At 30.4% G+C, this 26,475-nt stretch overlaps 1 protein-coding gene and 2 pseudogenes across 1 annotated transcript; 1 reads left to right on the top strand and 2 right to left on the bottom strand.

The window, feature by feature from the left end:
• Positions 1–1,328: 1,328 nt before the first annotated feature.
• Positions 1,329–6,072, bottom strand: LOC114420441 (annotated as a pseudogene).
• Positions 6,073–10,219: 4,147 nt separating this feature from the next.
• LOC114420440 (Werner Syndrome-like exonuclease) lies at positions 10,220–10,858 on the top strand. The gene has a single exon (XM_028386335.1). It carries the CDS (start codon positions 10,220–10,222, stop codon positions 10,856–10,858), a length of 639 nt encoding a protein of 212 aa, XP_028242136.1.
• Positions 10,859–21,279: 10,421 nt separating this feature from the next.
• LOC114420439 lies at positions 21,280–26,108 on the bottom strand (annotated as a pseudogene).
• Between the last annotated feature and the right edge of the window lie 367 nt (positions 26,109–26,475).

Raw genomic sequence — 26,475 nt, 5'->3', positions numbered from 1 at the left:
TTTTCCTCGAATAAACGTTGGTGGCGACTTTGCGCGCCTTCCTCCCTTGGAAGACGCACCCGTGAGCCCCGCGTCGCCCTTCCGCCGAAGGGTAGGTTGCGACAAGGCCCAACACCCAGCCTAACATGAACAATCTCGTGACCACCTTCCACCTCTACGTGGATTAGCACTGCCTCATCTTCTATATCCTCCATATGCCCTCATCTCCTTTCTCGCCAGAACCAATGTCACCTTCTTCGGGGTCTAAGATGACATGGACAAGCTTTTCAAAGACTACAATCTTCGTGTGGCCAATGTTTGCGACCTTCACTCCCTCATCGCGGAGGAGCTTGACGTGTCAAAACTGCATTAGGTCGGGCTCGACACGTTGGGCCTTTGCACAGTAGGATCTAAGGTTAGCAAGCACCACTATATCACCATGAGTCGTTGGGATGATTGCTCCCTCACTGGGGAGCAAGTTAAGTATGTTGTTGTTGATGCCTTTGTCTCATGTGGAATTGCTTTCACATGTCTAATTTCAATGTTTAGGATTAATCAACTACGTTTCCATGGATTTATGCTTTTTTTCTATTGTTGATGTGCATGTGGTTGTTGGTTACTATATTCATATTTTGTTTTTGCGTCTTACTTGTGATTGTGATGGATGACGTTGACTATTGGGTTTTAATGAATATTCATGATGTATGGAATAGAAATCGGTAATGTTCTTTTCGTTTTTGATTTTCTTTTTCTATCTTCAAGAAAGGAATGAAAAAGATTCTATAGTGATAATTGAACTGGTTACTTTCACTACTACAAAAAGTGCTTTCAAAGATGGTACTTTGTGACTTTTCATGATGGTTTTCAACTGTCTTTGAGTATGATGTCGTGAAAAGTCAAAACTTTTCATGCCGATTTCTAAATCCTTTTAGAATCTTGGTTTCTACATCGGTTTTCTTCAAAACCGTCTTAGAATGTGTTTTTTTAATTTAAAAATGTTAAACAATTAATGTTTCTAACATGATTCTTTCAGACAATCGTTTTAGAATGTAAATTTTCTAAGTTAATTTTCCTGACAACTGTCTTAGAAAGTAGCATTTTTATGACAATTTTCTAGTGCATGCACTGCACCATATTTGATAGTTTTCTAATGATTTTCCTTATAATTTTCCTATCATTCCTTAGCAATAGGGATATCATTTTGTAACAATAAATACTACCCAACTTTCTTTCCAATGCATTCATTCCTAATCTCATTTTGTGTATATAACAAAATAGGAATGATAATAAAGAAATAAATGTTTAATTAGTATCAAATTCATCAAACAAAATGAATAGATAAAAGCATATATAGACATGATTTCCCAAAAAAATATCATGATCCTTGTAGAAAAACTTATTTTTCTCAGTCAAATAAAATAGCACATTCCTCCCAAGACCATTACAACAAGTAAGAGTTTCCCCATGAACAAAAAAAAAAGGCATGAATAATGTAACTTCAATTACTAAAGAGTTCCCTAGAGAAAAATTGTAAATTAATGCAATCACCACTAAACATTAGTTATTAAAGAAGCATACCTTCCCACCAAATAATTCTCGGTTGGCAAAATAATTTGTGCATTCGGACAATCATATACCCACTATGGTTTAACATGTTCTCTTGTGAGAAACTGATGTCCTTGTGCTTCCTTGTCAAAAATCTAGCACATGAAAGCAATAGCTAAGAAAACCTAAACTGAAGATATAAAATAGAAGGACACCTAAATGGTATGCTTAGTCACAAACCTCATAAGAAATGCTCTAATCAAATTCCCTTAAAGGTGTCGTTCTCCCTCCCAGGAAACTATGCCACCAAAAGCAGGAATAACAAAAGGCATTGATTCCCTTGGTACTTGAATCATTAGACCGAAACAAATACAAATAATGTCAAATAATACACAACCACGAGGAAATTACCAAGATTTTTAACATGGAGTTAAAAAAAAAAGCAACACTTTTTTTTATAACAAAAGTGCAATAAGATGTATTGTGTGATGTGACATCAATGTAAACAATATAAATAAGTTGAAAATTTCTATAAATTATTCATGTCACAACAGTACACAAATTCACATTATAAATAACAAATTACAAATAATAGCAACTGCAACATTTACAAAACATTAAAATAATCAACTAATTATGTCAAAGTATTTGACTTATACCTCTATGGTTTTCCACAAAAATAAAACTAATTCTCTTTAAAAGAATTTTTCTTCTTCGTATAAACAGGTTTAGGAGAGAGGAAAAGCTTTAACAAGCATTTACAATGGGTACCAACATATAAGTAAATAACTTTACACTAAAAGTCTACCATTAAGAATCAAACCAAAGACCTTGTGAACAATATTCAATCTTAAAGATTGAGGTAGTTTGAGCCAACAATTTAATTGCCTATTTAAGATAATATTTACATATCAACCAAAACCATCTAGCAAAAATTCAACAACCTTTCATATTCTAAGAGAAATATACATATTCAGACAATATCCCTAGACTTTATTATAGTAAAAAAATGAGAAAAATGAATATACACAATTCGATTTTATTTGAGTGGTCAAGATTAAAAGTTAAATGAACTTGAATTTTCTAAATGATCATGTGATTACAAACTTTGAAGTTTGACCATCTATGTATAATTGTATAGTGCAAATTTAAAGTTCTTGCATTCTTAAAATGAGAATCATTGTCACTATAGTAAGTCCCATATATATACATGTTATTAGCTCTAATTTTAATTCTTTAAAACATGCTCCTACTTATTATCATCACTAATCCCTATCTCTTACTTTTCTTAAAAAACAATGAAATATGACTTAGGAAATACTATGAGCACAAATTCCCAACTATTGACTGACAATACTTTCAAAATAGTGATGATATAACCATCATAAGGTCTTGCCTCCCTGCTTACGAAGAATTTCATATTTTTAAAGAGCTTTTTACATTCCTTTGTATCCTAGTCCTCTTCATCTTCACCAGTAACTTCATCAACAAGGTGAATTAGTGCACCAGGTTCATTAGAAGGAAGTTGAGCAAGTCTTAGTTCAGAGATATTTCATTTCCAGTCTCTACCTCTTTTTGCTTGGTCTCCACTTGTTCAGATTTAGCTTGAGGAACTTTAGAAATCAGTACAGAGGGTTTGATATTGGTACTAGCATACCTTGACAAAGCATATAAATCTGCATGAGTTAAAAAGAAATTTAATCACGAGATACATAAAATATTTGTAGAGAAACAAATCTTTAAAGTTCCATTTGAGTTCGGAAAAATAGTACTCAAAGCTTCCAATCAAGGATCAAGTAAGGAGGGATACTTCAAATTTATAGAATGGTAGAGGCAAAAATTGACAAAACTAACAAGAAGTTCTATCGTTATAGAAGATTAAGAAATTAATAAAAAGTCAGCAATCAAAATAATGTTGTTGAATATGAAGGATTAGGAGATGTGCGTCTAATAAGACAACCGAGGGGGTAGGTAGCTAAATTACTTACATGATTAAAGTATACAGATCTATAATCCTATTAATTGGGATGACAATAATGTGGGCATATCATCGAATGGAAACATTAAATACAACATGAATATGAAACTAACCTCATACAATTGCAGAAAGTTTAGCATGGTAGTGATGTCAACATCATCATATACAACCTGTTGTGATGAATAAGGAGTTAGCCATGTTATTCTTTGGCCCTCAACCACAGCTTGCACAAACAACAAAAATCAATATATCTATTGATAGCATATATAGTTAAGATTACTGAACATTTAAAAATGTCAAATCGGTACCTAGTAGTATATGTCTTTCACAGATTCAAAAGTTTTTCTTAACTTGTGAGTGCGAGATACAAATGATTGTCATTCATGTGCTAATCTAGATGAATATATAGAAGATGAAAATCATATCAGCGTGAAAATTTTCATATTTTTTTATAAAAAATGCAAGATAATACCAATGAGATTTTACCAAAACATGTTTAACTCCTTATTTTCAAAGGAAATATAAATCCACAAAGTTGATTTTCTCATTACATATTAATCCAAAGTTATTCAAATTCCACGAATATACCTTGGACATTTATGGACACACTCCACATCAACTTTTTACTCTCCGATGTAGGTAATGCTGCAAAAAGATGAACCATTGTAAGGCAGTCATCCAATCTCTAAGTGCATCCACAAATCTCGGGTACCCGTAAATTCAAAGAATAATCAATTAAATTGGAAATTCATCACCGGTTACTATACATAAACTATAATGAAAAAATTAAAAAAAAAACCTTTGTCGAATAATCCTATCGATCTTGGGTTTGGGTGTTTTCTCACACAACCTATTTGCACGTTCAAGGTTTTTCTTTGCCTTGACTTTCTTAATTTTTCTCTCATGCACTCTTATTGCTCTACATATTTCAACCAAAGGATCATGACGAAGGAAGGAAACATTCTTGACACGGTAATAAGTCTGATGAGTTCCCTTGAACTTTTTCTTGGGCTCCCGGGGAATTACACCTTTCAAAATACGTAGTTTCCTAAAATTTCTAAAAGGAAATATAAGAATCAGTCTTTACCAAAATGTTTTAGAGTCACTAAAGATATGCAAATTCCTTCCAAAATTATATCAGACATGTATAATTCAACCAATCGAATTTCAACCCAAAGGAACCCACTTTTTTCCTTATATCCTTATTTTTAACCTGACATTTATGTAGAAAACAAACAAATAAACAATTAATTAAAAGCTAAACCAATAGCAAAATTGGGAAAAGTTTGGGTGGTGGCATGTGTGCATAATGCAGGTTTTGATGATGCTGAGAAGAATTCAATTGATAATGATTGTCATCATAAAAAAGGGAGAGATTGTGAATGTATTAATACATAAATTTGATGATGTCAATGAATAATCAAACAAGGTTGCTTTCAAGATCACTTCAACAAACATTCAAAGGTTAAGCATTGCTTCAAGAATAAGACAAATTTGCTTCAACAAACAAACATTGCTTCAAGATTCATTCAAGATCAGCTTTTGTCTCGAAACACATTGTTTTCAACATGTCAAGGCTCTGGTAATCAATTACCAGGCAGTGTAATCGATTACCAAAAGACAAGTTTGCAAATCAGCTTCTTAAAAGGGTTTGAAATTTGAATTTTGAATGTGTAATCGATTTCCATTGATGTGTAATCGATTACCAGCAACGGAACTCTTGAAATTCAATTTGAAAGTCATGACCCTTCAAAATATAAATGTGTAATCAATTACCAGAAACCTGTAATCGATTACCAGTGAAAAATTTCAGAAAAAGCTTTTTGAAAAGACACATCTCTGCAAACCATTTTGAAAAGGCACGAAGGGCCTATATATGTGTGTGTCTGACTTCAAAAAGTATGAGAGAGATATTCCAAGAGAACTTCATTATCGAATGATCTCTCAATAACTCTTAGTCAAACACTTGCAAATCTATTAAGAGTTCATCCAAGAACATAAAATTGTATTATCCACTCTAAATGAGAGAAATCGTTCTGTTCATCTCAGAAAGTAAATTGTAATCAAGAGACTGATTGTCTCTTGAATTATGAGTTTCCTGAACACAAGGAAAAGGGATTGCTTAGGTGTTCAGAAGTTGTAAAAAGGTTTTTTTTTACAAATTTAGTGAAAATCTCAAGTGAGTTGCTTGAAGACTGGACATAGGCACGGGAAGTGGCCGAATCAGTATAAATCAAGTTTGCATTTCTCTCTTCCCTTATCTCATTTATGTTATTACAATCAATTTTGTCTTGCATGTTTAACGAACATCATTAAATTGATTGTTGCTTCTTTTTCTGCATTCTGAGCCTATCATTTAGAAGGGGGGTTAAAAGTTTGTTAGTGGAAAATTTTGAAACTCACCCTCCTCTTAAGTTACTAAGGCCACTTGTTTAACAACATGTGCATATAGAAAGGGCATACCTAATTAATAAGAGTGCAAGACCTAGAAACAAGCTCAATGTCGTTTCCATCCAAAATCAACTCATCCTTTACCTTTCAGATCGAACAACGGAAATACCCTTAAGCATGTCAACTTTCCTCACCTAATGATAATACATATAGTAACTAAGCCTAATAACACAAATTTTTCCTAGTAGCAAATGACAGAGAAATTAAATAAATAAATTGAAAATGAAAAATTATCTTATTCTCGCTAAGGAAGTTTCAGATTTCAATAGACTTGTTGTTGTAGCCAATGCTAGCATTGATTGGAAAGTGAGCATACATAAACCTCATCTTATAACGGTAGCCCTTGGTGACGTCGATGACAAATTCTCAACATGGCTTAGGGTGGTGTGAATGGCAGCAAATGTTTTTTAAGAACAAAACCAGGCATCGATCTTTAGCTTCCTTTTACCATTTTTGTTAGTAATGAGCTAAAAATCGAGATTGAGATGTTTCAAGTTTCGCAGAAATTTTCCACGAAGTCCCTCATAAACCTAAGACCTTGGAGTGTTGAGATTTAAATAGAAGCTAATGTAAAAGTAGCATTGGAATCAGTTAAGGGAAAAAGTGGAAACAAAGATGATGAGTGATGATAGATACCTTGTTTGTGACTGACACCTTTGTCGATGGTGTGCACTGAGAGCACTTGGTCTTCTCGGTGTTCTTTGAGTTTTCAAGAGGAGCTTCATCGAACAATGGAGGTTGAAAGCAATAGAGGGCACGAGAAGCGAAATTGCATAGTAAAGGACACGAGACTAGAAATATAATTTTGTAGTAAGCTTAAAGAGGATTTTCATAAAATCGTTGTTGTCAGCTTAAAATCAAATACGTTTTTTTAAAAAAATTATCGTGATAACCTACAAATCAGAGACGATTTTATGAAAACCGTTGTTAACACCATCTAGCAAATATGATTTTTATAAAATCGTCTTAAAAGTTGGACTTAATTTAAAAAATGTAACTGTTTATTTTTTCTACATCGATTTTTCTAAAACCGACTTAAATTCAATGGCATTAAAACATGTTTTTTTAATAGTGTTTGGTGTGATGGTATAGTTGCTCTGCTCATACTATTGTTTGGACCACATTTGATGAACAATGAAAGTAAGGATTTTGGACCACATTTGATGAACAATGAAAGTAAGGATTTTGGACCACATTTGATGAACAATGAAAGTAAGGATTAGACTACAGAATAAATCCTAAAAGAATAATTAATTTTGGTTATAAAAAATGTGAATATGGTTATAATTAGCTTCTCACAATGAAGAACTTTGTTTTTGTTGCAGCCATGGTAGAAGCCACTGAAAACCGAGTCACTAAGTAATCACAGAACACCCAATTCAAAATCCAAATATGGGGCAAAGCGTTGGTCTCTTGAAATGGATGCTTCATTTCCTCTTTTTCATTTTTTTAACACTTCCCGTTTTGTTCGTATTAATTTTTTGAAAAAAAAATAAAAATATGTTAAAACCTTTTAATTAAATAGATTTTTTAAGAATATTATAACTAATTTATCATAAATTATAATACAAAAAATGAGTTATAGTATCTTATAATTCTTCTCAAAATACCGTGAATTTTGGTGAATGTATAGAGTATATATTTCTAAAATTATTAGGTTTAATGTCATTTTTTATTCTCAATTTTTTTTATTTTTTTACCCAACAAATTAATTTGGTCCATTTTTATCTCAAATTTTTTTAAAAAAAAACTTGCAGATTTTACATTTTGTCATTGAATTGGGTGTGGATGTTGACATTAACATGTGTAAAAGTTGAAGGTAAAATTTGATAATAAAAAAAGATTAAGGATAAAATTTACTAAAAATTACAAAAACCGATTGAAATCTTCAAAGAAAAGTAAAACATTTGGAGTAAAAAAATATAATTATGTAAACATATCACATCAATTTTTTAATAATAAAAGTTAAATTTATAAAATATTAAAATTAAAATACATTAAATTAATTTGTTGAAATTAAAATCCTATAAAAAATAAGAAGTTAAAGATAAAAAGTTAAACTAAGTCAAATTATTATTAATTTTTGTACCAAATAAAAATATTAGTATTAGTTTACACTTTTCATAACCAAGAACGTACGGTAGGTTTCACTTTTCCCCAATTCCAAAATAAACTATTACAAATCTTTTTTTTTTTACCAATCGTTTTGTAATTTAAAAATGATTAAATATTATGTTGATCTCTTAATTTTAACAATTTTCTTTTTTAATCTTTAAAATATAAAATATCTCATTTTAAATTTTGTAGTTGCAATTTTTTAAACTCTGTTGATTCTCACTATCTAAAATCACCTAACCTTATTATATTAAGATCCTTTAAAACTTCTATATAACTGAATTTGATGGTGAAAAATCACAAAAAAATTAGACATACAATTTCAATTCTGTAGTGGTTTTAAAAGATCTAATCGTGAAAACGTTAAACGATTTCAAACGTCAAGTCTCAAAAAGATTAAAATATTAAATTTATAGAGACCAATTTTTTTTTTTTCATTTTAATAGTTCAAAATTTACAATAATTTGTATATTTAATCAAGGATGTGACAAACTAAAACGTGAGGTGAACAAGTACACATATTTTATGGTGGATGAAAGGCTTACAAGTTACAATGGAGAATGGCAGTGAGATTGATTACTTGGTATTGGGTGTGGCAAATTGGGTTCATGTCTTCAAGGTGATTAAAACATAAGGGAATGTCATTGAAATTTTGGTAGAAAAGATGATGAACAAAAGCATCGTTATGCTCTCCACTCTAGCATGTTGTGATGAAATCTTTGTGCATTTTTTCATGCTACCATTGTGTGTTGTATTCTCTCTCTCTCTCCTTCATTTGAGGATATGTATGAGACAAAAATACTGCTACACTGAATTGGTTATATTGTTGGTGGAGTGCAGAAATGTATCATGCACGTACGGAGGGCTATGCATGTCGTACCTAATGATATAGATACATACATCTGTTCCTCTTTTCCTATGTTTGTTTTTGAATTTCTTTTTTGTTTTTTGTGACCTTTTATAAAATAAACTTTAGTAATAATTTTTATTTTTTCATATCCCCTTATTTTTTGTTATGTTTTTTTTAAAAGGATTAAATAGATTAAAGTACAAAGAATGCCAAAACCAGAATTGGGTGTTGGCATGGTAATTTTTGTTTACATAGAGGAAAAAAAACCGAGGATTTCATATATTACTTTTAGTGTCGAAAAATTAATTTGATTTTTTTTCTACTTTTCGCTTAATTATAAAATGGTCAGATTCTAAAGGACCAAACTTTGTGGGAGATAAAAAATGATGGAAGAAAAGAAATAAAAAAAGTAAATAAAGATGCAGTACTAGAAGAGCATGATAATCCAAAATGGATAAACTTTTACAATATCAAGATAAAATTTAATCAAAATTTAAAATGAAGATTAACAATAATATACTATTGTTGAAACAATATTAATCATCACATAAATCTACATTTTTATGTACTGAATGATGCGCACTTGTATGAAACGAGATGTATGAAGTAAAAAAAAAAGTATATGAAACGATATCAACTAAACTAGAAACCAGTAGGTTTATAAAGAAAAATAATTAATTAAAGACTTTTTTTTGGTGAAGAATTAAAGACTCAATTAGCTGAAAATTTTTAAAGTTTAATAAATCAAATTTTAATAGTTTTAAAAAAAATACTAAATACATTAAAAATAAATTTACACGACAAATATATTTATCATAAATTTTAATTATCAAATATAAGAGAAAATTAAGTTAAAAAATCCACAATCTTATAAACAACACACTAAATAAAAATCAAAAGATTGATCGAATCATTAAATTAATTTGAATTAAAAAAAATAAAGCCAAAAGCCAAATCCATCAAATCAATTCCATCCTATGATCCTACCAGCAACACCGTAAACTTACATGTAAGAGATACACATACACTATTACAATACTCGTCCAAAAAAAAAAAAAAAACTACAATGTACTCTCACTCCCAAAACTCACACAAAAAGTTCATTATTTATTTATCCCTAAAAAATTGAAAAGAATTAGCAAACTAAAATCCAAAATCGTACGATCCTCACTCACCCACACTGATCAAAAACCAAAATTTCCACAGGCTCGGTAGAAATACGGTTTCTCCATGCATCACGCATAACACACACACCAAGACCAAAACCCTCTCTCTCTCTCTCTGTCTCTCTCTCAACCACAATGATTACGACGGCAATACTGATAGAAGAAAACGGCACCGGCACCAACAACTACAAACGCTACGAAGTCACCATGGGTAACTACACCATCCAAACCCTCGTCACCGCTTCCCCCTCCCAAGTCGGCTCCTGGCTCTCCTCCAACATCCGCAACAACGCGGATGACCTCATGATTGTGGGCCTGGACGTGGAATGGAAGCCCAACACCCGGCCCAACATGCAGCCGCCCAACCCCGTCGCCACCCTCCAGCTCTGCATCGGCCACAACTGCCTCATCTTCCAGATCCTCTACGCGCCCCTTATCCCACGCGCCCTCTCCTCCTTCCTCAACAACCCCGACGTCATCTTCGTCGGGGTCGGCATCCAAGAAGACGCCGACAAGCTTCTGAGAGACTACAATCTCCGCGTCACCAATGTCGGAGAGCTTCGCTCCCTCGCCGCGGAGGAGCTTCAGGTGTTTCAGCTGCAATGGGCCGGGCTCGCCGCGTTGGGCCACTACGTCCTGGGCTTTGAGATTGACAAGCCCGAAAACGTCACCATGAGCCGCTGGGACAATCGCTACCTCACTGACGAGCAGGTTGCGTATGCTGCTATTGATGCCTTTGTCTCCGGTGAGATTGGACGCGCTTTGATTGATTAGTAAAAATAATAACTAATGACTTTTTTCACTCAGTTGCATGCGCTTGTTTTCGTGTCATTTGATAATTTTGTCATTTCTTTAGCATCCGAATGCTTAATCTGATGTTTCAGTACTGTTTAGGGCGACTATATACAGTTGATGACTAGTATTCTGTAATTAGCTACGTTTCCACGGATTTATGCCTTTTTAGTATTGTTTTTGGGTCTTATTTGTTGTGATTGTGATGGATAATGCTGGGTTTTATTGAATATTAATGAAGTGGATAGAAATTGGTAATGTTTTCGTTTTCAATTTTTTTGGTCTTTAAGAAAGGAATAATGAAAAAGATTCTAGTTCGTTATGGTGATGGATAATTGAACTTGTTTTTTCTTCTTCTACAAATGGTTTGTTGAACTTTTTGCTTTGGTGGCATAGCTGCTAGCTTATTAGATTATCGTCTGGACCACATTTGATGAATAATGAAAAGAATTTGGCTTCTTTACTGGTTTTTTCCTGAGTTCTCCTTTAAAATTATATAATTTTCATGATTTTTAAAATTAAATATCACCATTAAATATTAATACAATTATTATACATTGTTATTTTAATACAATAATACAAAAACAATATGAAAAAAGATAACAGAAAAATAATAAAAAATCAGGTCCTAATGAAAATTGGTTGATTGACATTGACTTGTATGAAGACTGTGTAAATGTTCATGCACAAATGTTATTGTATTAAAAATGTAAGGAGTCAAATGGCTGAATGTAGGTCCGCTAATGAACTATGAAGGGGCATTCGGAGTTATAATCAGTAATGATTATATTAGAGAATAAGTCCTAAATGAGTAACTAATTTTGATTATGAAAAGTGTGAATATAGTGTTGCAATTTGGTAGTTACGTACAATTAAGAGCTTTGTTTTTTTCTTTTTGTTCACCAAAACTTTCAAGGAAACTTTGTGAACTTGCTCATCTGATATGGTAGAACCCACTCAACACAGAGTCACTAAGCAATCACAGAGCACCCGATTCAAAATCTACTTATAAAGGTAAGGGTTAATTTCTTGAATGGAGGCTTTTTTTCCATCTTTTTTTTTTCCAACACTTCCCGTTTTGTTCGTTTTAATTTTTAGAAAAAAAATAATTCAAAAGATCGACGTTAAAATCGTGGCATGATATTTAGTTAATCACATAGTCTTTTTAAAATAATTATAAATTATAATACAAAATTAGTTATAGTGTGCCTTATAATTCTTTTTCTAAAAATACCCTGAATTTTGATAAAAGGGTAAAGTATTTAATTTTAAAATTATTGTTAGTTTACATGATCAAGTTAAGATGAAGAAAGAAAAATCAAGATAACTACCGAAGATTTCACCTGTCCCAATTCCAAAATACTACATTTCTTTTGTTTCTAATTTCAGACCAATCTTTTTGTAATTTAAAAAATGAAACATCTTTTGTGTCTATTGTTATAACAACTTCCATTTTTAATCCTTATAATTAAAACATTTCATCTTGATCCTATTTATACCCATTTTTTTAACCCTTGGTTGTTGTTGTCAATCACCTAACAATATCTTCAATGTTTTATGCTTATTTTTAGATATTGTTGCTTAATTTTTTTTACCATTAATTGAAAGTGATATATGTGTCATATTCGATTGCTTAAAATTAATTTAAAGAATTATTTGAGTAAAAAAAATATTTTGTTTCTGTTTATGGATCATTTAGGGGACATAATCAAGAGTTGCTTAAAATCATACCCGAACAAAAAATATGAGTTGTTAAATTATAATGTGATATTATAGGAATCCATTAATATAAAATAAATAATTCAAAATGAATTGTTTAAATTACACTAATTAGAAATGCTCTAATGCATTTATATCCGAATCCTTTACAACCGCTACAAAACTGAAACTGGTTGTGAAAAAGCACTAAAATACTACTAATTAGTTTCAATTTTGTAATGCTAAAATAGTTATGCGATTTTAAACGGTAATTATGACCAAAAAAATTATAAAATTTACAATTTACAATTATAGAAACCAACACAGAGTATTTTAAACTATAAGAATTCAAAAACATGATTGCACTCAAGGAGTTCTAGCTCAATTGAAATTAGAAAAAAAAAATTGTTTCAATTAGATTGGCCAAGAAGATAATTAAAATGATAGGAAAGGTTTACGCAGGATAGAAAATTAACGCTGGGTTCGTTTTAGATGGTTATTTTTTTTATAAAAAAAATCCGCTAAAATTAATTTAGTGAAATTTGAACCTTTTACTTGATCCTCTAAGAAAAAAAAAGGCCTTAATGGTGAAGCTGCTGAGAATGATAATCGCTTGGACCGCATTTCTTCAATATTGAAATTACGTAGATTGGCATTGACTTATATTAATTAAAAATCTAAAAGAAAATTATGGACACATCCCAATACTATTTAAGACCCAGGTTTAAATGTATGAGTATAAATAATTAGTTAAATTATGAGTATTAAGAAAATGTTTAATGTTTAATGTATACTTGTAGATGATTACTCTTAGTAACTATTAGTTATATTATGAATTATGAAATATGCTAATAGTCAATAGATCTAGTATCGAGGTTCCGTAATACATATAAACATGATCTGAATATATGCATTCTATTAAAAAAAATCATTTAAAAAATACATGAGCTCAAAGGCCATTGTATTTTTTATGCGCCCAATGTAAATGTTTTTTATCCTAAAGTTTTTTTTTTTTTAATTTTATCTTCTTATTGCGTATTTATTATAGACACGCAATAAGAAAATTTGAATTTTTTATATAGCATTTATATTTTACATTATAAATTACTTGCACTGTATTTATTAGTTTAAGTATAGTGGTTTTGTGGCTATTAACTATTATTTTATGTTTTGTTGGACAAAAGCAATTACTTGAATTTTGAAAAATTGATAAAAAAAAAAAACTTGAATGTTAAAAAATTAACTTGAAATTTGATTTAAAGATTAATGTCAACTAGCTCTAAAGTCTTAAACATGATATGTGGGACTTTCCATTTAAAAGGTGTAGCCACGTGATTTTCATAAATTGATTTCTTTTATTCTTTTGTTTTGAATAAAATAGATGTTTTTATTTTTTATTTTTTTGGTATGCTAAGAAAACGTTTTTATTTTACTTTTTTTTTTTATATAAAAAAAAATTAACGCAACAAGTTATAACATTCCTTATATATTATAAGGGTTTACACATAGTTAGATTATCATAGATTTTATGCAAGATATAACCACTAGTGTTGAAAGACCTAGTGGTTGTCGTATATGTATGAGGATTTGACTTTGATGTTTATTATTATATGCAAGGAGAATTAATTTTTAAGAAGCTAAAAAATTGCTTTCCCCTTTTAAGAAAAGTTATTGTAATAATTTATCCTGCCAAGTAACTAAAAAAAATTAACATTATTTAGAAATTCAAGTAAATTAGTATATAAATTCATTATTTGATATAAAAAATTACTTAATCTGTTGACGATGTGAAATAATGCACATTAGCATTACCTGAGCCCCCAATTGGCTCACTTAAAACAAAAATAGACCAAAATTGTACAATTACAACACCTGAAATATTAAAAGTGTAATTAAGCTTTTTCTTTTCTCAAACTTGTCATTCTTCAACTAGTATTTTCAAACTAATAGCATCAATATCTCCTTAACGTACTTCTAATTTTTTGTTACAAATTCTGTTTAGACAAACGTAATGCATTCCTTTTAAATACACTCTTTAATTAAGTGATATTCTTTGTATAGTTTTAATTTACTCTTAAATTTTCAGTATAGGTCCGTAAACAGCTTTTTTTAATTGGATGCTGATTTTTTTTTTTTTTGAAAGAAGTGTCTCGAACATCTATTTCTATTTTAAGAGTTATGGACTCTATTAAAGACAAAGACCTAATTACAAAATAAATAATCCAATTAAAATTAAAAATAATTCAAGGACTTAACTATATAGTTGTCAAATAGATTATTAGGACCTATATATTTATATAACCAGATTTAAAATATCATCTTAAATTCATATTTTATTAATATTTTTAAAAATATGTATCTAAGAGAGAGATCGGCAATAGTTATGATAAATGATAATAGTTTATGTTTTTTAATAAATATTTTAAGATTTATGTTTATTTAATTTGGATATAAAATAAATTATATTAAAAAAATAGTTAATAATAATAATAATAATAATAAAACAACTGTACTGTGGGAGGAGGATACATACCCGCAAAGTAGTAAACCGTCAGAAACCGCATGAATTAGTTCCAAATCTTCACGCCTACCACACTCACTATAAATACGGTTTCTCCCATCCATCATCACACATAACCAATACTCCAAAATCAAAACACCAAAAGCCCAAGTGATGGCTTAAGAAAGGGAGTTACTTGGTGCATTTAGCATTTTTGTTGGGGCATTCAACACGTAGGTTGAAATGTCAAAAATATCCTTCATTCTAATAATATAAATAAAGTTATAGTATTTGTTCATACGACCTTCTTTTTCCTTTTGTTCCTATTCTGGCTAGCCACTGCACGCGCATCCTTCTTCTTCCCATTCTTACAGTCGGCCATCGCGCATATCCTTCTTCTTCCTATTCCTACAGCCATTGTTGACCCATTCATCTTCTTCTTCCTCTTCCTATGGGCTTCTTCTTCTTCTTCCTACGACACTTCTTCTTTCTGTCACCGTTCGTGCTCATGGTTGTTCCTTGCGGTTCTTCTTCTTCCTCCATTTCCCGCATCATCGTGATTCTTCTTCTTCGTCTCCAACAAAAAAAATGACATTTTTCTGAAAAAAAAAAAAAACACACGGATCAACAATCTATATGGTTTTTTTTTTGTTGAATAATTTTTTTTCCAATTTTTTCTTCTTCTAAATTTGTTTTTTTGGAAATTTTTTATTTGTCAACTATTACTTAAATTGTTTCAGTGTAATGTTGTTTTGTAATGTTAATGAAATTTTATAATTTTTTCTTATTTGTATGTTAAGTATTGATTTTGTTTATAAAAAATATATTAATTATTACTAAGATTAGATTAGATTGTCAAAATTAAGATTAGATTGGTGAAATAATTAATTTTTAATAGTTATATTATATTTGTCTAACTTTAAAAAAATTGAAATAAATATTTAAAAGATATTAACTTTTTTACTTATGAAAATATTGAAATCATAATTAAAAATAATTTAAATTTTTTAGTTACAATAAATATTTAAATGAAAATTTTTAATAATTAAAATTTGTTATAAAAATATTGAAACATAATTTTTAATTGTATAATAAATCTGTTAGTTATAAAAATTATGAAACCAAAATTTAAATATGATAAAATTTTTAGTTTAAGATAATGATTGAAATGAAATTTAAAAATATATTAAATTTGTTAGTTGTAAAAAATATGAAATCCAAAATTTAAAATATGATAAAATTGTTAGTTTAAGATAATGAGTGAAATCAAATTTAAAAATATATCTGATTATGTAGTTATAAAAAATATTGAAATCAAAATTTAAAATTTAAAACATCATAAGATTGTTAACTTAATATAATGATTGAAATCAAATTAAAAAATATATTAAATTTTTTAGTGATAAGAAATATGAAAACCAAAATTTAAGATATGATAAGATTGTTAGTTTAAGGTAATGATTGAAATTAAATTTAAAAAATATTTGATTTTGTAGTTATAAAAAATATTGAAATAACAATTTAAAATTTAAGATATGATAAGATTGTTAGTTTAAGCTAATGATTGAAATCAAATTTAAATTAAATTTGGTAGTTATAAAAAATATTGAAACCAAAATTTAAGATTTAAAATTTATTTATTAATCCATATGTTTTAATTTTAAAAAAAAATTTAGAAATTTTTATTCATTTATTTTATTTACAAAATTTGATAATTAAAAAAATTTGATATTTAATTGATTGATGTATTTAGATGTTTATTATAATGATTAAAATTAAATAAATATGATATTTAATTGAATGATGTATTTAGATATTTTTTTATAGCAATTGGTAATTAAATAAATTTGATATTTTTTTACATCTCTAAATACTTATTAAACCTATCATTAGTCTTATATATAGGGAGACTATTTGTTTATAACATGATGTGTCTATTAGATCAGTTGGTTCGAGTGTTTATTAATAATGCAGGAGACACAAGTTTGATCTTTGCTTGGATTAATAATTTTAAATTAAATCATAAATTATATTTTTGAAAAAAAAATATAAAAAATCCTATGATCCATGTAGGGATTGGGAAATTGTAGGCCCAATACGGATTGACAATCTCTACAAAAAAAACTCATTCGTATGAGTAGTGATCCGTGAAAAAGTGAAGAACATTTTCGCCCTTTCACTGTTTTGCTAGGTGTCCCAGCAAAAATGCTGGGTGCCCCTAGAAATTCCCCTTAAGAAATTGGGACAGCACGTGATGGGCTTGGAGGTTCAAAAGCCCAAGTGGATCACCATGAGTAAATGGGATAATCGCTGCCTCACCGCCGAACAGGTTCAGTATGCCACCGTTGATGCCTTTCTCTCTTACGAGATTAGACGTAAGTTGACGGACCCTTCTGTAACTCTGTAATTTCTCAATGTCACCTGTTGTTATGTTAGCATCCGAATGCGTTTGGTTTCATAGGGTTTAGTAGTTTTGCGATTTCTAGTTCTCACTGTTACTTGTTACGTTATAGTGTCATGTTTCAGAATTTATGACCTTAAACTTATCACGACCACTTTACACTTTTTATGTAAATGCAGTCTCACTTTCAACATGAATTCGGATTGGATTTCATGAGTGAGAAATAAAAATTAAACACATGTAATATAGTTATACACTTGGTGTGTTTTGTCAATTTTAAAAAAGCTTATAATATGGTGTTTTATGACTATATTACACTTAAATCATCTCTAATGTCACCTAATTTTATTGAAATATCTAAGGTAAGTAAAACTGTCGCAATATACGTTATATGTTAAGCCTACATGCTAGGCAACATCTATATATTAGTATTAGTTAAATTATGAAATATGCCAGTAAGTCAATAGATGTAGGACCCTGATCGCGCGTGCCCTTGCTGAGGAGCATTATATACTTTGGAGTTGAGTTGAGTGTTGAGATTTTACAGATACATGATCTGAATATATACATTTTATTAAAAAATACACGTGTGTTTAACTACTGTTATATTTTTTATGTAATTGTAAATATATATTTTTTTAAGTAAATTACATCAATCTCCTGTGAGATTTACTTAATTACATCTGCCATCCTTGCTTTTTGGACATGACTTTTATCTTCCTTGATATGTCTATTTTGTCCCTTTCATTAGAGAGGTAAAATTAGATTTTTGGGGTATTATTACCCTCTTTCCATAACACCGTTCAACTCTCCTCGTTCTCATCATCACCGCTGTAAATGGCCACACTCCGCGATGCACATTTTCTAATTAACAAAATTGTTAAGATCTCTTTACATTTATATTCTCAACAGAAGTTAACTTGTTAGACACAAAAAAGGTCGTGCTACCACTACTAGCTCCTAAATTCTACAATTAGAAAAGATAAAGATAGAATTGATATTCTTCATTGATAATTGTTGTCCTTGGCATTCAAATTCACGGTGAATCACGAACCATGAACCGACCATATTTTCTGACCATATTTTAACACAATCTACAAATAAATATGACCATAAACAAATTAAACATAAGACATTTGTTAGACATATTATCCTTAAAGACTTATCAGCATAATATATTGAAATTAAGACAAAAAAATGTGCATTAATTTTAATTTAAATAATATATTTCATAAATAAATTATGTGATTTAATTTAAATAATATAATTTTCAAGTCCCAAATTGCACGCTTATCCAATATTATTCGTTATTATTATTTCTTTATTTTCGTATATGAACCCCTCACTTGCATTCTTGCAACATGATCATCAAATGGTGGAGCCGTGGAAAAGTGTTGAACAATAACACCTTCTATTTTTTTAAGTTGTTCTTAAAAATTTCATCAAAAAGTTGTTCTTAACGGTTATCATGGATCAAAGATAAACTATTTCATGTCTCCAACATCCTTACTAAAATCCGGAAGAAAATTCTGCAGTTAAAAATTGTTAGATTTTTTTTTCCGCTGAAGTTGGTAAATGATTAGATTCTTCTAAAAAAATATGTTAGTTTTAATTTTTTAATTTTTACATATAATAAAAGTAATATTTCAAAATATAATAAATACTTTATTAATATAAATATATATTATTATATTTATTGTATTATTAATATTAATATTTAAACTTTTATATTCATTATATGTAAAAATTATGAAATTAAAAACGAATATTTTTATTTTTAAATGATAACTATAATCATGATAAAAAAATGATAACTGTTATATATTAAAAATATTATTATATGAATATTAATATATAAATTATTTTCTATATTTAATAGTAAAATATTTTAGTATAATATAAAATCGATTTTTTTTACTATAATTTATATATTTTTATTTTTTTATAATAGTGTTAGATTTCTAATCACCGCTATATTTTAAAATTATTTTATAACTTTTTAAAGATTAATAAATTTAATTTTAAATAGTAGCAATTTTGAAGCTCTGCTTACGCATTAACATTGTTGGACGAAAAAGACAACATTAGAGAGTAATTTTTAAAAACTGCGAGACTAAATTTAAACATCTAATAAAAAAAGTGTGAACTAAATGAAAAAATAAATAATAAAAAAGACAAAAGAATAATTTAACAAAGAAAATATTTAACAATAGATCTTGAACAAGAATATTAAATTCAAGATCTAAGTTTTCTAAGATCTTCCACTCACTAAAGGAGTAGCCACGATCTCAAGAGAATAATATCTCTTCTCTAAGAGAGAATCATCTTTTTATGATTAAAAATTAAAGATCATATAATAATGTGTATTAAAGATAATTAATCAAATATATTTAGTAATTAATCAGAAAAATTAATTCAATTAAAAAACATAATAATTCCAATTAAAGCAAGGCATTAATTCACATTAAAATGGATGATATAATTAATTAAAAGGATGTATTAACTTTTGAAATATACTAAAATATACAACAATAATTCCTTACACAATGCATACCCTATTCCCTATTAAATAAGAATTTACAAACAATATCAATCACAAGTAATGCAATTCTTTCAAAAAGAAAAAAAAATACAAGTAGGACAATATAGTATTTTCTTAGAAAAATAAAGTAAAACTAACCAATATAAAAGATTAATATTTAAATCTTCTATCCTAGACCTATTTGGACTCTCTAGGTTCATTTCTATCATAACCCTTTATAAGTAAATTTTTGCTTATTAGGTGTTCTGTGATTGCTTAGTGACTGGGTGTTCTGCGATTGGTACCATGGCAGCAGCAGTCCGTTGTATGAAAGTGTGTGAAATTTTCAAGAAAAGCATATACGGACACAAACGTGCAAAGAAATGCTACTGCACGCAAGGACTTCTATGGAATCTTATTGCCAGCAGATGAAACCGAACATCGACCACGACACTGAACCAACAAAGTACTTTCTTTGTGAAAAAGTGGGTGTAGTAGAAGGGGAAGTGGGAGCCTCTTGTCCATTTTCAGAAATCAAAGATGCAGTTGTGGAAAACTAATGAACAGAGAAGTGCCCCCAGAAAATTTGATTCTTGAAAATGACTTTGTTAAGGAAACTGCTTCTTTTATAATTTGTGATGACCTTTCCGTGTTGCCCAATGTTCTTGTAACAAGTGTAAATCTGCTCCAGAAGCTTGGAATTAAAGACATGAATGCTCTTGAGGAACAAACTGTTGATATCCGCAAGAGGGAGAGGTACGTTATCTTATCTTGAATATCATTTTTGTTATTATATTTTCATTGCAGTTATAAATGATTTTTCAATTTGTTTCTTTAATAAATAAAAACAATTAAATTGGTCCTTATCAATTAAGAAAGTCTGTCATTATAATATTTGTAAATTAAGTAGCCTTTTAATCAAAAAGAGGTATTGAATTGACAGGTTTCTGGCATATGTTAAATAACAATGCAAATGATATGTTAAATAACAATGCAAATGATTTGAAGATTTAAAATATGTAAAATTCGATTGGTGTGATCTGAAAATTAATTTATTGATGTAAATATATATATACACTGTAAAATAATTTAAAATGGTTATTAATGTAAAATTATTTTATATTATCAATACATAAATATTAAATTCTTAAATGTTATAACAAATTAATATTAATTGATATTTGTTTAAAATGTCCTTGCTAAACAACTATAATCAGAGTAAACTGGAATGTGTCACACTGAATACTTTAAGCATGATTAACCTGCTCAACATGTTAAAAGATCTAAACTGTATTTGTACCAAACTCTATTTGTATAGTTGGAATTTTCCTGGTTAAATCATTACGAGACAAGTTCAATACTCGAATTCTTATCAAGTTTCCAAGCTCATATGGGATATTCCCCTTCAGTTTATTGTGGGATAAGTAAATTCCTGACATATAAGCAAGGAGGCTCCCTTGTAAGTGTTAGTTCTTTTCTTTGAAGTGAAATTTGCTTTCTCATGCAGAATTATATTGGTAGTTGGGCCACGCTTGGGGCAACAACCAAAATACTATCTCTGAAATCTACATCATAGCCAAAAATCATTTTCAACAATTTCATCCAGTGCTTATTCTCGAAAGGCATTTTACCATAGCAATTGAGTATAGCACCATAAAAACTGTTATTAGAAAGGTCTAGTATGTTTAAATCTACCATCTGACATAGCTACTCAGGTATATACCCAGTAAAGATATTACATTTTAAAGTGAGAAAACTCAACCTTTCAAAACTAAGGTTCTGTATCAGATCTTGAAGGTTGTTAGATGTTTCATTGTAGCTAAGGTCTATCATCACCAAAGAGTTTCCATTGAAGATTTTTTGGACAATCCACTTAAATGATTGTTGTTCCAATGCATAAATTCCACGGGAGAATTTGCAAATGATGTAACAAGACCAATAAAATTATTTTGGCCGAGATCTAAATAAGTTAGATCTTCTAGTTCTCCCAACTCTAATGGAATGGATCCTTCAAAATGGTCATTGGATAAATAAAGTTCCTTCAATCCTGACAAGTTTTTTATAAGACATGGAATCTTTCCCATCAAATGATTACTACTTATATCCATCGAAGTGATGGGAGCATGAAAAATGTTGTTTGGGAGTCTACCAATAAAGCTATTATGGTTCAACAACAAGGTTTCCAAACCACTAGGGATTGTCAAAATAAGTCCCTCAAACTTATTGTTTGAATGTTTCTAGAATTTGAGTGGGTGTCCATCTCCAAATATGTTCTCGGTTATTTTTTCAAACAATTGATTGTCATATCCAATAAATTCATTTGGTCCAAGTCACAAGGAATTGAAGTTTCGATGTTGTTTCTAGACAAGTTAAGATATTGCAAATTTGGATAAATTGAACTTATGTTGCTAGAGATTTGGCCATTTATGACATTGTCTGACACGTCAATTCTCCTTATGTTAGGAAAGTAATGCAATCGTAGTAGAAAAGTATCTGTGAAAGAGCAATTTCTAAAAAGAGCTTCAATCATTTTTGTGTTGTTTTCCAACAACAAGAGAGGAAATTTTCCTTTCAACTTCCAACAACTCAAATCTAGACTAGTTAAATTGTTTTGCTAAAGAAGAAGATTTGGGAGAGGAAGAGAATTTGTCTCTAGTGTTGAAGACACACTAAGCACTTGTAAATCAAATTTTGGAATCCATTATGTTGTGAGTCCAATACGATTTTGTTTTTCTTCCACCATAGATGAACTTTATCTTTGAATTATTGGCAAATGGTGCTAAAGAAACATGAAACTCAGACTGGTTTTCTGTAAAACCAAAATATTCAAGTGATTTTGTTGAGAAAAACTCAAGTCCTACCTCGGCTAAAAATAAAGCCACATTAGAATATATAAATGAGGAGCAACTCTCACCCCTTGAGTTAGCTTTTGGGGTTGGGTTAGGCCCAAACTCACATTCTAAGAAATTTAAAAAGGCTTGCAAGGTTATAATCGAAATTTCCATGAAATGATTATAAGAAATTTCCAATTTCTCAAGAGATTTCATGTTAACAAAAGATGAGGGAAGTGGTCCCTCAAATTCATTTTCGTAGAGATCTAACTCTTCCACCTTCTTTAGCTTTGACCAATTTGAGAAAAATCCCTTGAACGAGTAACCAACAAACTCATTTTGGCGTGACATGTTCCACCTCCCATTGTAATATAACAGGGCATCATGAGTAGGGGTCATCAATCGGACCAATACATGAAAATTGATGATTACACATTAACATTGTGTTAACATCATCATCATTTTTCAATTGCATACATTGAAAGCGAAGATGGTTACCTGTATCTGTGAATGGCTGCCGGTAGTAAATTTCATCCAAATATTGTTCGTCAGTTAGTTGAAGGGTATTGTGTATTCTGGGTTTTAATGTTTGAAAATCACAAATGTTAGGTACTCGAAAAGGTACTGGAGTGGAGGTTTGAAAATAAACACCATTGTCTTTGTGAACAATGGAACCATTTGGATAAATAAAAGCTAATGTGGAATTCACAATTGTCTGACTGCTTGTTTCTCCCAAGAATGTCATACTTTATTCAAAGAGTTTTGTTAGGAATAAAAGTTTGATTTTTTACAGTGTTCGAATGTGTGATATATATAGATGAGTTTCAGGATCATTGATTCAATTTTTAAAATAAATACATACACGTGCACATGGTTTCTGTCTGTGTTGTGAACTCACGCCAATGATGTGACATGGTAACACGCTTTATGTTAACATAGTTGCATTTTCCAATGTGTAGTAAAGTCTTACAGTGTCCTGTCACGCTTTATGTTAACACAGTTGCATTTCCCAATGTGTAGTCAAGTCTTACAGTGTCCTGTCACGTAGTCAAGTCTTATAGTGTCCTGTCACGTTTTATGATAACATGCTTACATTTCCCAATGTATTGTCAACTTAGACAATGATTTATCATAAATGCATTAGATAATGTATTGTTAACATAACAAATAAACAAAGACAAATAATTTTAATGTCAGATTCAAATTCAAAACGATCAGTCATTCAAAGGTACATTTTCAATCATCATTTAAGTCAACATAGTCTCTTTTGTACATCGTGAAGCTTCTACAGTGTTGCATTCTACTAATATATGGTGTTGGTCACTACCTCACCTGAGGATGACAATTGCTAGACCATAACAGTGCTACCGGCGGTAAAGGACAATGGTCTTTTAAATAAATCTGTGGACATTAAAAAAATATTAAATCAATCGTACATAATTGATTGCATAAATATAAAAAAGAAACTTTATATCTACAATGTACCTGAACAAAATGATTGTCATAGACGTGACCGATACAAATTATGCGATGCACCGAAGAATTTCCCGGTGGTTAACTTCTAAGAGGAAAGAACGTCATGCTTTGTTGGTGAGACAAGGATACAAGGATTACATTATACCTCGATGCAATCACATATCCCATGTCAGTTGTATCCATCCACTTATCCATAGTGGCCTGAATGAAACAAATATAGACGTCAAAGTTAATTTTAAAGCTAAGCCTTAAAAATCAAAAAACATAAATTAAATACCTGGGTTAACCCATCAACATGTAGTGACATCCTTAATTCCTCAAATCTGTCTGTGCCACCAAAGAGCTTGATATAGTCTTATGAGAATGTGCCAAGTTCTACAAGCAGATGGATGCGGATCAACAACCAAGAGTCTTCACCCATACCTAATAAACTGGCAACCGACCGATATCCATAATTTCCATCAGCTTCGACATCAACAATATTATCAATGAAGTCATGGATAAATGACTAAAATTGATCCAACATAGGCATCATCCTTCTTGGATTGGGTTGGTCAGAAGATGATGCACTATGCCTCACTGATGAATTGCTACTTTGTTGAGAATGAAAAGCATCTACATACTCCTAGTAAGATGGATCACACTTTGTTGACCTTGGGTTTCTATTCATCGGTTTCTTCGGTGCACCTTTTGTGTTAACCTTTGCTGGAGGAGGACACATCGAATTTTGATCAGGGTATGCAATCTCCCAAAGCTTAGTCTTCAGAGTAAACTTACCACAAACATCAAGTTCTTCAAATCTTTTGGATATAGTTTTCATTACTTCCTTGATGCTCACCTCGGGCTCAGATAACCCTTGGTCTGAAAAACTGAGTCTCCTCCAGAACATATGGATTGAATCCAGTGGGATGCAACTAACAACATATTTGGATAGCTCACAAACACAAGGAAGACCGTGCGTGGTTCTCATCACACAATCACAAGTGAAAGGATTCTTGTCAGCATAGTGAACACATTAAAATTCAGCAACAATTTGATTTAAAGCATACCTTGAAACCATTCTAAGAAGCCTTTTGTATAAGGTTTTTTTGAAGACATGTCCAACAACATGTGTACTTATTTCTAATGATGCTCTAATTTTCGTGTGTTGTAGCGTCATCATGTTGTTCATGGCATCCCAGACACTGCATAAGTCTCCAAGGCTATTTTGTAACACTTTTTTTAAAGCCCAGTGAGTAGATTAACCCTACATTTCAAATACACAAATAACAATAAACATATACAACAATAAAAATTCATCAATTCATCAACGTTAATAGAAATAAGTGAACAATTTCATACCTGTTTGTTATTGTGTTCCCTAAGTGCATCACCTTATTCGTCCACGCGGTAACAAACTTTTCCTTGTGTAGGATTATCCATGTATCCTTGACATAATCAACAAATATTGGCCAAGGTGAACAAACCATTTCAAACCTCTTTAGGCACTCATCAAACTGCTGCTCCGAAGGACAATCAACAAGAGTTCCTTAGGCATTCATGACATATTTCCAAGCATTTCTTTGACCAATTAATGATTTACATTTGGCCTTCACGTTCTTGTTTATGTGAAAGCTGCACAACAAATTTGTACACTCAGGAAATACAGTTTTCTCTGCATTCATCAATGCTAGGTCTCTGTCAGTGACAATAACTCCAAGGAGGACATCACATCTTAAAAATATACCTCGGAAGCGTTCTAAAGCCAAAACCACATTATTAAGACGTTCACCCTCCAGATATGTAAAACCGACAGAGAATGTCATCCCAGTTGGTGTCACCCCAACAAAATCGAGCAGTGGGAGTCTGTACCTGTTTGTTTTGTAGGTATTGTCTATCAAAAATACCAAATTACATGTGTTGACTAACTTCACTGCATCAGGGTGACACCAAAAGATATCACGAATCACGTCTTAATCCTTTAATCTGTGCCAATGAATATATTGATCCCGTTTAAGAAGCTTCATTAGATGTTGAACGGTATGCACTTCTTGCATTGTATATTTGTTTGATGGTCGTACAACTATTGGCATTGTGCTCCTTTAGAGTAAGAAAAATGTTTCTTGGTTTGACCATTGACTTCCTCATATCAGCAATAAGTGTCTTTTCATCTTTACTCTATCGCTCGGCATA

Source organism: Glycine soja, chromosome 7 (genome assembly GCF_004193775.1).
Source record: "Glycine soja cultivar W05 chromosome 7, ASM419377v2, whole genome shotgun sequence".
NCBI lineage: Eukaryota > Viridiplantae > Streptophyta > Magnoliopsida > Fabales > Fabaceae > Glycine > Glycine soja.
Note: the sequence above shows the minus strand (reverse complement) of the source record. Positions and strands in the feature narration are given on the sequence as shown.